We start from the raw sequence: 15,386 nt of genomic DNA on the forward strand, positions 1-15,386 counted from the left end.
AAGCAAGTGTGTGTGTGTTCATGTACCTGTGTCAGGGTGTATACTGAATGCTGGCACAGTGGAATCCTTGTGCATGAAACCGTATGTGACCCTTCCATTGGAGCCTTCATCAGCATCCACAGCATGAACCTGAAGAACGAAGGTCCCTGCCGGCTGGTTCTCCAGAACCGCCGTGCTCTCTCGGTACTGCTGACACTGACGAGGAGACAGCAGGCGCAGGGGTTAGACAGAGAAGACACAAAGTAGTGGGAATACAGTGAAAATAGAATTTATCTCCTTGTGTTTTAGGCAGGTGCTGGCAGCCGCGGTCAGGGGTCCCCGAGCCTTTTCTAGCACACACTCGGCAAAAGTGTTAAATCGCTGCTTTGTGATGCGTTCACCACCTCTCTGGCATTTGGGAACACATGAATTCCGTTGATCTTTTGGTGCCCAGAGTGTTTTGTGCTGCTCAAAAACATGTGCTTGCCACCGGCAATGGGGCCAACACTTCATCGACAGGCCTCAGCTGTGTATCAGAAAGTACATCCAACACAAATAACACTTTTATTTTTGCAGCCACTTTGAGATTTGTTCTGTGTACGCAAAGAGCTCATCCCTGTCAAAGTTTGCCCACAGACATGTTTCTATCACTGATGGTGAGCATTATTTTGTTGGCAGGATAATTTCATCTCTGGCACATGAGCAGAATATCAGGCTGCTGATTAAAAGCCATGATCAGTAAACAGGTGTTCCTGACGATGGGGTCAAGAAAAGGTCAAACCCAATCCTCCAGATCAGTCTCGATGTCAGGAGCCGACACCTGAAACACGGCTAACATCTCACTCCTTTCTCCTCCTGCCTCACAATTATGTGGGTTATCATTGGAATCATAGTGCATCACTTCCTCCACGTGCGTCACAAGTACAGCGCACGTCTCTTAGACTGGGACAATGTTCTTCGAGTGTCAATCAATGTCATTCATTCCACGAGGAGAGACACACAAAATCCTGAAATGCAGACGTTGGTTACACTTGCTATTGAACGGAAAACAAGATCGACCCGATTTCCTGGCTTTGACTGCTGCTGGTTCTCCAGGAGACAATCTTAGATGTATTTATACGTTGTTGAGGGTAACTGCAGTGTTTTTTGTTGTTGTTTTTTTTAATGTCCTGGTTTTGAGTGAAGTGATACACACGGATAAAAGACAGATAAAAAGGTTCAACAGCCACGACGCACGTTCACACGTATTTGTCCCCTGAACAAATGGAGAACCTTGAAAGAATGAGTTCTTACATGCCAGTCACACCTGTCCATTCAGTGGAGTGATGTGCTGCAGGTGCGAGGATGAAGCACTGGACATGAATGTGACATGAACTACAAACACCTGGAAACTACGAACCTGACACAGGATCACAAAGATGAGAGACAGTTCACCGTTACAGCGGTTCAAATGACGAGGTCAAAACTACATCCGGCCTGACCATACGTGACGAAAGGTCGGATGAGTCTGTAGTTGTGTGAGTTGTGCGAATCCCTGGATATCCTTGGTTCATGTGTGTTCCGCAGGGGTTCCGGAGCTTTAGTCTTGGAAGAGTACTGAAGCAGCAGAACACATAACCCGGTTTAAATGCAGCTGTAGGAACAAAACGTGCCGGCCATATTTTCAGATGCTTGATTTAGGGGCTGTCCAGGCTGAAAGATGACAAACACACTACGGGCTGCAAGACAAATCAACCAATCTCATTTAATACCTTAAAGTATGAATGTAAATGAATCTTAGGATAAGATCAGGTGAGAGACAACAGAGGAGAGTTTGCATCAAAATGCAACTCCACCATTGGAGCTGATGAGACACTGACTGGTCCGGACTGCTTTGGTCTGGACACAAAAACAACTCGACCCGATGGTTGCTTGCGTGATCTCGTGGCAGCGTGAACTCTCAAAACCACCGCCGATGCAAGGTACTCAGGGTAGGCAGGAATCAAATTTAAGCTGAAAAGTTTGTACAACAAATCCAGGCAGACAGTCACTCATTGAGATAGACAGACAGACACAGACACAGACACAGACACACACACACACACACACACACACACACACACACACAAACACACACATGGAGCAAATACAACATCTAACTCACCAGGACTACTAAACACAGCAGATAAAAGTCATCCAGACAGCATGACAACCGACTGTAAATGGCATGTGGTTTAACAGGGGCACTGAAAGTCTTTGTATCTCTGGAGGTGAATAGCAGGAAACTAAAACGTGTGAGCTTGTGTGTGTGTGTGTGTGTGTGTGTGTGTGAGTGCTTGTGTGTATTCCCTATCCACCCTGACAATCACCACTGAAACAAAACACCTTCCAATTTTCCTGAGAGACTGACAGTTCCAGCCGTGTAGTAATACGTTCAATCCAATTCATATAATCACTGGAACTGCACTTGGAGCGCTCCGTCAGGGCCGACCGTAACCAACCCCTCTATTACAGACAAACGCACAACTGGAACCATCACATAGGTCTGGACAGGTACAAGTAGTAGGCCTGATTTATTTTCATCAAGGTCCACATAATATTTTCTGATGAATGCATCTCAATAGCGCCTTATCTCAAGATGCCGCTTTGATGGGCTCTTGCTTGTCCCATCCTCCGGCTGACAGAAAAACCCTGTGAAAAGCAGGTGAGGGCCAGACTGTCAGCGGCGCTCGGCCTCTGATGAGAAACGTACACACAGCACCTCGCGAAACTGTGCAACTCCCCTTCTAAATAGCTCGTTTCAAATGACAACTTTCATATTCTCAAATGTAATAATAAATAAAGCAGTAACAATTGTATCTATTGCTAAGTTACACTCAAAAATATTCTTTCAAGAAAATATAAATGTCATTTGCAAGTGAATTACTTATTCCACTTAACCGCCTGTTAGTTTCCAGTCAATATACTCTGAAGCCAAATTCAATCAGAAATGTCATGACGATTTTAGCTAAATATTAAAATGCACCAGTTAGCTTGTTAGCTGGCGAGTGTGAACGCAGAGGAGCTCAGAGAGTTAGCATTAGCCCATAGTCAATGTTCTTCGACTCCGCTCAACTGAGTCTGAGTGATAATCGATTCCCTGTCAGAGCATTCATCAGTTTTACTCATCAACATTCAAACTTGTGTTTCCTATCTACACTACCACAACATTCAAACTTGCTTCAGTCTGCTGAGCTACCAGGGAAAACAAGGCCTTAACATGACGGGGCCACCTAAAAATAAATCATTATTTAAGGTCTAGAGATTCCTAGATGAGCTTTCGAAGTGTTGGAGCATCTCTAAGAACAGCCTAAATTCACCACTGACCTGTAAAGTGTTTTGTGCTAACAACAAACCCAACAAGTAGGAACGAAGCTGAGAGTGAAATCTGGAAACACAAACTTCAGGGCTTCAACAAATAGCTTGGCCTTGCAGGTCTCCCCCCCCCCCCCAAAAAAAATCAGACTGCAAAACAAGATGAAACTGGTGGAGTGCAGCAGACAACATTTCAACAAGAGATCCAAGAACAATTCTTCCTCGCTTTATAGCCCAGAAACAACATGTCAGAAAGGCTGCGTAGAACTGATTCTGCCTCCCAACCACTTCATGCAGTAATAGCTGCAAGTCAGCACTGTAAAATTGGTCACGCTCTCCCCAAAGACCACTCAAATGTAAGAAAACGCAGGAGAGCGGACGTGCTGGGAAAACTACTGTTTACAAAAAACAATCCAATGTATGAGACAGAATGGAAGTGAAACCCTTTTAATTAATTGTCTGCAGGTCAGAACTCCATATCAACTGTTGTGACCCTCTGATGTAACATTGGCGCCGCTGTGACACATCAGGGATTCAAGGGATCTTTATTGTCGTACCACTCACATTTCCATGTTGGTGGTACGAAAATTGAACTCTGGTCCCGGGAGAGCAGAGATAGCATAATAGAGAGAAGGGAACAGAAATACAGTAGGTATTTCAAACACAAAGATATTTACAGAAGGAGATATATAGAAATATATATATAAAGTATTAAATATATAAATAGAAAGAAGAAGGTATATGTACAAGTCAAGAGTGTGTACCTACAAGTATCAAGTTGAGGGATATTGCACTTAGAGGACGAGACATTGCACTGTGGATGGGAGAGGGTGGGAGACTACAGGGCACGGCTCAAGTTCAGCAGTCTGACAGCTGCAGGGAAGAAACTTTTCCTGAGCCTGGTGTTCCTGCTCTGGATGCTCTGGATGCTCCTCAACCGCTTGCCAGAGGGGAGAGGACAAAAAAGACTGTGTGCGGGATGGATAGAGTCCTTCATGATGCGTAGGGCCCTCCCCTTGCATTGTGAGGTGTAGAGGTCTGAGATGGAGGGAAGACAGCTCCCCACAGTTCTTTGTGCAGCCTTGACCACCGCCTCTGGACATTGATGCAGAGGTTGTTTGCTCTGCAACACTGCACCAGGTGTTCCACCTCCTCTCTGGACTCGTCGTTGTTAGTGATGCGTCCTACAACAGCTGTGTCATCTGCAAACTTGACTATATGGCAGCTAGAGTGTCTCGCCGTACAGTCGTACGTCAGCAGAGTGAACAGGAGGGGGCTCAACACACAGCCCTGTGGCGAGCTGGTGCTGAGGGTGATGGAAGAGGAGACGGTGTTGTGGATCCTGACGGTCTGAGGTCTATTGGTCAGGAAGTTCAGGACCCAATTCCCCAATGTGGGACTCAATCCAAGGGAGGAGAGCTTCTGCACCAGGGTCTGTGGGATGATGGTGTTGAAGGCGGAGGAAAAGTCCAGGAAGAGCAGGCAGACGTAGGAGTTCCAGCTCTCCAGAAGGGTGACGGCTGTGTGGACCACTGATGAAATAGCGTCATCAGTGGAGCGGTTTTGCCTGTCGGCGTACTGGTGGGGGTCCACAGTGACGTCGGAGGCCCACATCAAGACGTGGAGGTCTTGATGTGGGCCTTGACCAGCCTCTCAAAGCACTTCATGACTACCAGGGTGAGTGCAATGGGTCGGTAGTCATTTAAGGCCTGTCACTGTGGAGCACTTGGGGACAGGAACAACAGTGGCAGTCTTTAGGCAGGTGGGGACAGATGACAGTGCCAGTGAGGTGTTGAAGATGTCTGCCAGCACCTCAGACAGCTGTTGTGCACAGTCCTTCAGTATTCGCCCCAGGATGTTGTCAGGGCCTAGAGCTTTGCGAGGGTTGATTCCCTGAAGGGTCTTCCTCACGTCTGCTGTGGTCACACTGAGGGGCGTGTCATCAGGTGGTGGTGTGAGTCTGGTGCTGGTGAGTGCTGATGCCTCACCTGCCTTTAACAGCAGTGTCCGTGGCTTTCAGCAGCACTCTCACTTTCGCATTCAGCCAGGGTTTCTGGTTCGGGTAGCAGGTTACTGTGCTGGTTGTGGTGTTGACATCATCAGCACACTTGGAGATGTACCCGAGGACAGAGGAGGTGTATTCCTCCAGATCCACCTCTCCCTCATACGTGGCTGCCTCTCTGAAGACCTGCCAGTCTGTGCACTGAAAACAGTCCTGGAGCACAGAGGCTGCATCATTAGGCCACACAGTGACAGTCTTCGTTGTTGGCCTGATCCGTCTCAGCAGGAGGCAGTGCGTAGGCGCCAGCAGGACGGTGATATGGTCGGAGAGGCCAAGGTGGGGGCGGGGAAGAGCTCTGTACGCACCGTGAATGTTGCTGTACACACAGTCCAGAGTGTTATCTCCCCATGTGGGGAAGGTGACATGCTGGTAAAAGTTGGGCAGAGTGTCCGTCAGTTTTACGTGATTAAAGTCTCCCGCAACCACGTAAAACGCCTCTGGGTGTTTTGCTTGCAGCAAGCTGATGGTGTCGTGAAGCTCCTTCAATGCTTCGTTAGCATTCGCACCCGGCGGGATGTTAATAATGGTGATGAACACCACGGTGAACTCTCGTGGCAGATAGTGCGGCCAACATTTCACTGTCATTAGTTCTATCGCTTCGGCGCAGTGGCTTTTTACCAGTCCACAGTTTGTACACCAACGTTCATTCACGTACACACAGAGCCCTCCTCCCTGTGTTTTCCCGGATCAGTGGTCGCGGTCTGCTCTGAAAAGTTGTAGCCCGTCGATCTGGAAGGCTGAGTCTGGCATGTTTTGGTTGAGCCAAGTTTCTGTGAGGCAAAGAACAGCACATTTCCTCATATCTACAGAAACCCTCAGCCGAAGCAGGTCCACCTTGTTGTCCAGTGAGCGGACGTTGGCCAGAAAAAAAGTAGGTATCGGTGGTCTGCTAGCCTTTAGTTGGGCTAGCGCGCCCGCCCACTCACCCGCTTCCCTCTCTTTTGTTGTCGGGAACACCGCTTCCTCTTGCCGGCTCTGCCGCGCCACTGTGTTGACCTTCGAAGCCTCAGTCTTCCAAGTGTCGATTTCAGCTTCGGTGAAATAGTGGTCTGTCTTTGGTGGCCAACAGTTTGGCTGGGTTGTATTTGACAGACGAAGAAAATAGAAGGTACGAAGAAAAAAGCTTAATCCCAGGAGCACGAGAAGCCGCTGCACCGCTGTGCGCCGCCATCTTATCTTAGGGTTGTAAAGTTATGGTCTGGTCAGGTTTAGGCTCAGAAACACTTCGTCACATTAAGGAAAACATCCTGATTTGGGGTTGAAATAAACACTTTTGTTGATTTTTTTTTAAAGGAAAGAAAACATCTTGCAGATGCAAACAGGAAATGAATAGAAGTCTCATCCACCAACACCTTCCAAAACAGCAGTTTGACTTGTGGTTGCCAATGGGAACCCAAGAACAAAGTCCGGTGCTCGTGTGGCCATGCAGCACCAGACCAAAGCAATGTCGGAGAACACATGACACCAGCGTGCGTGGCGGTGGAAGGTCACGTGATGTGGCAGCACCTTAGTAACAAGAGCAATGTAGTTGAAACAACCTTTTAAAGACATTTTTCCCTCCTGTGTGACTACAGAATGCAGAAAGAGCCAGTCACGTATGTTTAGCTTCAAGCTAATGGTGACTGATGGCTAAAACTAAAACAAAAACCACCTTGAATACTTGACAACCAGCTGCCACATTCAGTCTGATCCAATCTCCTCGTACCTGCCACCCCTGAGCATTTTTTGTGAAGTCTGTTTTAGCTGGAGTTCAAGTGTTGGTGGATTATTGTTTGTCCGGATGGACAAAGGAGAGGCGGATTATACTGGATGATGTGCTTGAGAGTTTGTAAACAGCTATTTTTGGACAGTTAGCTTTCACTTGTCATTAGCTTCAAGCTAAGTACACATGGCTGGCTCTTTCTGCATTCTGCATTCACAAAGTAGATTGGGGGGGGGGGTCTTTGAGAGCTCAACACAGCCATTAGTACCTCAAGGGCTGTCATCAGCTGTCGTCTCTCATAACGATAAAAAAAAAAAAAAAAAAGGTTTTCCAAACCTCACGACCTTAAGCACCGCCCACTCTCACTGAGCTGTATCTGGAGCTGGTGCTGAACTTATTTCTACCTGATCTTCTCGCCCCAGCCGGGCTCCCTAAACATCAAGTACATCCGATTTCTGACTTTGCTGTGAAGAACGGCGGCTTGATGACATCTACGCTGAGATTACATTTCGCACATATTCAGTTATTTTTCTTGTCTCCCTATTGCAGAGGGAGAAGTGATAGTGGGACATTATCTTACAGTTCAACACTGAACATGAGCTGTGGACTGATAGTGAGTCATTCAGAGCTTTGACTTGATGCAAGGTGGCTGCTCCGTGTTCGGATTTTCAACGATATTGTCAATCACTGAAATTGTCAGAGACACAAAGCTGTATAATCTGCTTTTGAACACCATCAGGGTCTCACTCACTCTCTCTACCCCATTTGTCACTCATTTCTTTCTCTCTCTCCCCCTCCCTCCCCCCTCTCTCTCTCATCCTGCCTCCATCATTTCTCTCTTTCCTCTCCTCCCACGAGTGCTGATGGGCCACACAGAGTGGAAGGCGAGGAGTTCTTTTGAACCGCTGGCCGACGTTCTCCTTTGACATCTAATTAACGACACAGGAACATTTTTAATCTTTTCTTAGTCCCTCACCTCCTGCATCTTATCTTTCTTCTCTAATTATCTACTGTCCGTTCTTCTATCGTTCAACAATGCATTGGCACACCCGCACCCGCTCCATCCGTAGTTGTCAGGGGCTTTATGCTGCTTGTATCCTGGCTTTTACATGTTGTTGAGTTTTAAATTTGATGTGTTTCTGATTCCACTTGTTCCATGTTTGTATCTCTATTTACAGAAGGTGTGCTGCCTTCATTTCTTATTACTCACCTACCTGTCTTATTACTAGTCAACGTCAACAAACACGCACAAAATAAAGAACTTGTCAACAACTTAAGTGTAGGGGGAAATTTGTCAATAACAACTGCCGTTTTGATCAGAATAGAAGTATTTGGTACCAGAATATTGATACTGCATCATGAGATGAACTCTTGCAATATATTGCAGAAGCGTTATTCTGCGCCACCCCAGTGGACGCGCACGTCTACGGGATGCTTTGATAGAGGCAGAAGTAATTCTGTGATTATGAAACAAACGTCTGCATCATTAGGAAATGACAGATGTGTGAGACCCCGGTCACTCCTACCACTCCTGGATTTGTCTTGAAGGAATCCAGCATTAGGAAATGCATATCTACTTCCCATAAATGATATTATTTTGTCATAATTATATGTAATCCTATCCTAAATCCAATCTAAAGACCCAAACAGCTGGTGGTTTGTTTGTGGTGTTCCAATGTATTTATCTTCAAGAGTGTGGTCATTCTTAGAGAGATTCTGTATTTTCCTGGAATGTTTCCTCCATCAGAAATATACAAACACTTGGAAAAAGCTCAAGTTTAATGTATTCATGTGTGTTTGCCAGAGTCTTACGATATTTGCTCCACTGGAAATAAAGGATCTGGCTATAAATCCAAGGAATCACATCTCTAGGTACACTTCTGTGTGTGTGTGTGTGTGTGTGTGTGTGTGTGTGTGTGTGTGTGTGTACTGTCTCAGTGCGGTGATGCAGACCTTAGTTTCAGAGTCTTCAGTACATTAGAAGATTGGGCATCAAAACAAGACAAAAGGCCTTTCTGCTTCAATGTCCTGCTGTTGGCTGCCAAACACCAAGTAACCTTGAATGTCTTTACTGACTGAAAAACCGGCTCTCAGCTTCTTTTAGTCTTTTGTTCCAGGACTTTTTTGTTCCTTTTCTCACAGTTTCTTTGTCCATCATTGGCTCGAGACACACACACTCAAACACACACACACATACGCACGCACACACACATAGACAACGCATGGTATCTCCTCCGTCTATACTTCTCAGTGGTTGACGAGTCGTGCTGGGGAGAGTTACGGTTATGTTGAATGTTTGATGTGTTCCTGGAGTGCAGGTCAGAGCTAACTGGCTGATGCTTTGTTCTCATTACAAAGTTCGCAACTATGTGCTGACTTGCTTCGTTGCTCTTGTTGCTTACAAAGTTAGCTGGCAGACTTTGTGTCACAGCACTAACAAGGAATTCTGGGCATGCAGTGTAAAGGAAGAACAGAAGAAGAAGAAGAACTAGACTACCGGGGGAGGGAGCACTACCTAGAGGTGGGAGATCCATCAGAGGGAAAAAAGAACCGGGACTGTAGGATGCGGATCAGGTAATAACAGGTTATTGTTAAGACCCGTGTCCACCTCATTGTTCCAGCTGAAAACCCTGGTGGGAGCGTTTGATGGCAATTTGGAGGTGAAATGTTGGAAAAGGAAAGGCTGGAAAATTAAAAACGTCAGCAAGTGGTACGTCCTCCTGTTAGCGTGAGGAGACGTGTCTACGAGGACATCGTCTGGTTCCAGCGCTCCTCTGCTGTCAATGTTCGCCACTCATACACGACAGTTCCTCTCGTTTGTGGTATTTTTTCTGCCCCTCCTCAACTGTGATTGGACAACTGGGTAAAAACTGACCGTGATTACAGCAGCGTCTTCCCCGACATGGAATATTTGTCACCTCCTGGTGACCCCCGTACAGCCTCACGCGCTGGTTCTTTGTTCTTTGGCGGACGCGGGTCCTGATAGTGGCAGGAGAGATGTGACTCTTTACATAAAGGCTTTTATTTCATAGTCGTGGTTGTTATCGACTTAGGACTGCAGTGTTTAACTGTCACAGTATATCTTATATCCTGTACACGATTCCTGTTTTAATTTGGCTCCAATATTTGTATGTTGCTTATTCTTTATGACTGAAGCTCTTAGAATCCCTTGGCTGCTGTAGCATCAGAAATGTCCCCACGGTGAGACTAATAAATGATCATCTTATCTTCCATGAATTGCTCCTCTTATTTGTTAATCTGATGCGACTAAACACTCCACTGAGCTGCTCATGTGGAAGGATGTCATCACATTTTCTGAACCATTAAAGCCTTGATGGCTATATCATGCATTTCTTGTTTACCACTTTGACTTTCGATTGTGATCTTACTGACTACGTTAAGTTTCAGTGAAATATCTCATAATGAACAAAATGATACGCTCTAATTGCTCCTACAATCTATTTCAATGTTGCTGAATGCCCTCAGGAGGGGCAGAGTCTGGGTGGGCTTGTTTGTCCAGCAGTGAATCATCCACTTGCCGCATGATGTTCGTTGTCTTCTCTCTTAGGTCTTGACACTCATCTCGCCTCCCATCGCCATTTCCTCTCGCTGGGACGTGAAGCCGAAAGCGAAACACTTGGGACTCGCTTTCCTCGGGAGAGAGTGAGTTTACTCAGCAAGCCCCCACTCCTAATCATGTCTGGTGAGACCTTGAGGGGGGCTTTGAGAAGACACCTCATTGCAAATGGAGACATGAGTAGGAAACTGCTGGTTGGAGGCCGAGGTCGGCTGGGGCATGTCCCACATTCCTCAAACTTTAATTAAAAGAAAAAGATGAGGTAGGAGGGAGGGAGACGAGACAGCAAAGACGAGGGTCAAGACAGCTAATCTCTCCCCCAGAGAGACTAACAAATAGAGGAGGCAGAAAGACAAAGAGGTGGAAAGACAGGAGTTTTGTGTAGAAAAGGAGAGGCGTCACTGAGATGAAGAAACAACCGCAGAGCGAGCAGGAATCTTTGTTAAGTAAATCTCAGCGAGGTTTCACTAAATGGGCGTGTACGTGCTGGTCTCACCATCTCAAAGACAGGCTTGTTGTTATTCACGTCGTCCACCCCCACGATGACCTGCGCCGTGGATGACAAGGCCTGCGGTCCGCCTGAGGCATTGTCATCCGTTGCTGTAACGTTGAGGACATATTCAACCCCCTGCAGGCGTGGCGGCGGGCTGGAGCGCAGACGGATCAGACCTGTAACCAAACATATGCATGTCAGCAGAGAGCAGCCCAGCGGCTGATGGTAACATTAGTAAACACTTGCTGTTACCTTGTGCTTAATTAGCAGTGCAGTCATAGAGTGCCAGCAACGCTCTGCTTATGCTTTTCTTTTTTTGTCTTCCCAAATTTAAATGAGGCTTCCCTGGAAGCCGAGTTCCAGTGAGTGGTGGCAGTTGTAACAGTTGCTCTGCAGGGTCGTCATTGGCTGCCGCTGGACGTCACCACGGCAGAGTCCTAGCTGAACCGAATCATTGATGACGTGAGCGGCACAGCCCGTGAGCTTTGGGCAGCGTTTGGTTTTGGCTCGAGTTGTATAACTCATGTTTGATCGGCTCTTCCTGTTACGTCAGGTTGATTGTTTGTCCGAACGACTCAAAACTCACCGAGATCAATAGTGTGTGTGTGTGTGTGTGTGTGTGTGTGCGTGTGCGCCTGCATTTCTGTATCATTATGTCACTCGTATGTTAAAGTGTTTCAACAACAAAAAAAATTCATTTAAGAACTTAATTTTAAATGTAAAAGAAGCTGACATCATGACAACACGCTGGGCTCTGGACTCAATTTGAAAGCTTTAAATTGACAGTTTGGCTGTTGCTTTTTTTTGGGGGGGGGGGGGTAGACATGACCATATATGGATGAGAGGGTGGAGCTGAGGTGGTGTCTCATTTGCAATTGAGATTTTTTTTTAAATGGTCAGAAAAATATTGACTGAGGGAATGAATTATGTGACTCATTTCCCTTGTTGTTTCTTTTTATGATTTATTGTGTCAAAATTGTAATTCTGGACAAAATTGATTGAGGATGCAAGATTTTATACTGCAGGTAAAATGATGTGATGGTGTGTGTGAGGGTATATGTGTGTGTTGTATGCACAGGTGTGTACTACATGTATATACTGTACACACACTGATTGTGTACATACATATTTCTTTTTTCTTTCTCTACTTCAACGTCATTCTGGAGGACATGATACATTCTTTGCTGGCATTCATTCAATCAGTCCTGTCATATTCATGGACATACACACATTCTAGATATTGAAAACTACATGAAAAAAATTGGCCAACAAACTAATATAAACATTACAGGAGCAAAATACATCCACGAAGTGTTTGAGATTCCGAGGGTTAAATTCCAGGATACAATGAACTGCGCTCGATAAAGTGAGACAGCAACGTGAGACATCCTAAATTGCTAGGACATCACTCCACGCATGCATGCAACAAAATCAACATTCCTTGAAAGCAAAATGAGCTAAAAAAAAAGAAAAGAAAAGAAAGAAAAACGTCAGGTTTTGGATTCTGCTGTTGTGAAATGGACTGGAGGGATAAAAGTACTTCAAGGGATGAAATGATCAACAGAATCAGCATGACGCAGGAAACTGAACCAGGTTGAAAATAACGGACAATATCCCTCACGCTCTCTGTGCTTCTGGAAATCCACAAAGTTTATTTCATGGATAAAAAGCCACACGGTGAGGGAGAGAGAGACGTTTTGGGCGGATGATTTACTTCAACTTTGAGAGAGATTTAATTAATCACACAACACATGAATAGTTAAATTGATCCCCTTTTAGCGCCGTCAATCTGACATTCCATTTCATCCTGTCTTCCTCTCTCACAAACTCTCTCTCATTCTGGTGTGGGCGTCTCATCTGCATCCCACTCGGCTTTGAATGACTCTCCTCCACTTTGCATTCATCCCAGCCTTCGGCGCTCTGTTTACGTTGTGTGTGTGTTTGTGTGGGCTAAAAAGTGTGAACACACTTATTACATCCTCCTTATCTTCAGAGGCAGGGGCAGGTGCTATCGTTGTCATGTGTTCATTTGGTCTGTGTTTCACAAGAGAGCCGGGAATTGGAAACATGCGTACACTTACAGATACGTATGTGAGCAGCGGCGGCGGCGGCGGCGGCGGCAGCAGTGAGTGTGTACTATTCATCCTTCTATCTGGGCTAAGCAGACCAGGGGAGGTGATAAGGTAGATTACGGCCAGAAGATATATGATTTTTATTTTTTCCTGTGTGCGTTTGCGTGTTCACAGCAATTGCAAAGGGATGACAAGTGTAGAAGAAAAGCTGTGTGTGTGTGTGTGTGTGTGTGTGTGTGTGTGTGTGTGTGTGTGTTTGTGCGTGCGTGTGTGTGCGCGCGCATTGCACAAGAAAATGGAGGCTGGCCATGGTGGGGGTGTCTGCCTTGAGGTGTTTGTCACAATGGCTGGTTCCTTGGCATTGCTGTCCATGTTATGGGTATGTGTGGGTGTGTACGCTGTTTTGTGTGTGCGTGTGTGAGTGTGCATGTGTGTGAGAGAGTGTGTATGTGTGAGGGTGAGATAGAGAGATACAAATAGACAGCAAGGGAAAAGAGAGAGAAAGGGCTTGACGATGACTCTAATTTACAGCCATAGAGGTGTTAGGGGAGGAAGCTTTGCCTCCAGAAAGATGTGTCACATACATTGTGATACATAAATATAGTTGCACACACACCTACACGATAAAACACACAAACACAAACACACATGCACAAACATTCAACAAAGCAGAGGGTTATGCCGAGTACAATTAAGTCAAGCAGAGTTTCCCTCAGCGAGGCAGCACTTTGTATGCAGATGTGGATTATTCATAAGCTTCTCAGGACTATTTTGTTTTCTCGCTTTTATTTCACAGGCTACTGTCGCACCTCGGTTTTAAGGGAGTCCACATTCCGCGTGCTGTTATGTTGATGTTGTTGTTGTTGTTGTTGTTGCTGCTGCTATTTTCAGTTTTATTTGTTGTTTGTTTTGCAAAGCTGACCCAATTTCCCTCCAGATCCTGCACGTAGCTGGGTGTTGACACGCTCGGCTTCTTCACAGTTCACTCTTCATAAGGGCGAAACATTTTTCATATTAGGATGAACAATAATTCCTAAAAGCTTGTTGCTGGAGCGTCTATACAGAGCCTGCTGAGCCCTGCTACATTTAAACAGCACGCCTTCCTTCATTGGTGGATCCTTCTTAACACGCAGCTTTGACAATTGAAAAAGAAGCCGAACAAAGAATCCCTGCCCCTAACGACAGAGCTGCACAATAAACATACATAGCAACACTGTCCTCCCAGCAGATGGCAGTCTTCTTCTTTAAAAACTACACCTGTAACTAACAGCTGGGGGACATGCTGCCACCTAGTGTTCTGGAGGTGGCCAAACTCCATCCATCCATGTTCCCCCTCTTCTCCTGTTCAGGGTGGTGGGGGTGGAGCCTATCCCAGCAGCCTTCCCCCTGGACGGGTCACCAGTCCATGGCAGGGCCAACACATAGAGACAGACAACCATTGGCTCTCCCAGCCACGCCTACGGTCAATTTAGAGTCTGGATTAACCTGGTCCCTCTTGATGTCTTTGGACTGTGGAGGAAGCTGGAGTACCAGAGAGAACCCAGCAGGAACAGGGAGAACATGGAGACTCACACAGAAAGACCCCGTGCTGGAGCGGGGACTCCACCCACAACCTTCTTGCTGTGAGGCGACAGTGAGGACCACTGCTCCGCTGTGCCGCCCGCCAAACTCACATCAATAAATCAATTAATTCCCAGTTCTTGCACAGAGGATTAACAACTGCAACTATACATGTGAACCCTGATTATTAACGGGATTAAGTTCTTAAGCTTCATACTAAACATACTTCAGTACTCAAAATGGGTGTGTGTCTAGATAAACTAGGGAACAATTATCTGATTTACACGTATCCATAGCCTGGGAACATGCTCTGATACGTGTGAGACTGTTTTTTATATACAGAAAGTGCAATGCTTACCACCTACACAGGATAAACATTACATGGTCTTATTAGTATTTTAAACAGGGTCATTTAAACAAATTATGAAGTGAATGTGTTTGAAAATGATTATGATAATAATGATAAAGAGATATGGATAATATAATAATAGAGAGGGAAGACTGAAGTGCACTTAAAGTGGCCAAGAAGGTCAAAGGCACTTCAGTCAAACTGTGTAAGTTCATTCATGGAGGATGAAGACGGCGGCGGAGTGAACCTCCATACTTCT

At 45.9% G+C, this 15,386-nt stretch overlaps 1 protein-coding gene across 1 annotated transcript in view; it reads right to left on the bottom strand.

Annotated features, from left to right (window-relative positions):
• Positions 1-15,386, bottom strand: part of LOC147269765 (neural-cadherin) — a 280,583-nt gene that overhangs the window by 147,685 nt on the left and 117,512 nt on the right. The window contains exons 8-9 of the mRNA XM_086190512.1: positions 11,150-11,322; positions 27-195 (exon numbers count right to left, since the gene is read on the bottom strand). Coding sequence (XP_086046638.1) covers positions 27-195; positions 11,150-11,322 — 342 coding nt within the window. The remainder of the gene's footprint in view (positions 1-26; positions 196-11,149; positions 11,323-15,386) is intronic.

Source organism: Aulostomus chinensis, chromosome 2 (genome assembly GCF_037954235.1).
Source record: "Aulostomus chinensis isolate RoL2024-O1b breed Wild chromosome 2, RoL_Achi_v1.0, whole genome shotgun sequence".
Classification (NCBI taxonomy): domain Eukaryota; kingdom Metazoa; phylum Chordata; class Actinopteri; order Syngnathiformes; family Aulostomidae; genus Aulostomus; species Aulostomus chinensis.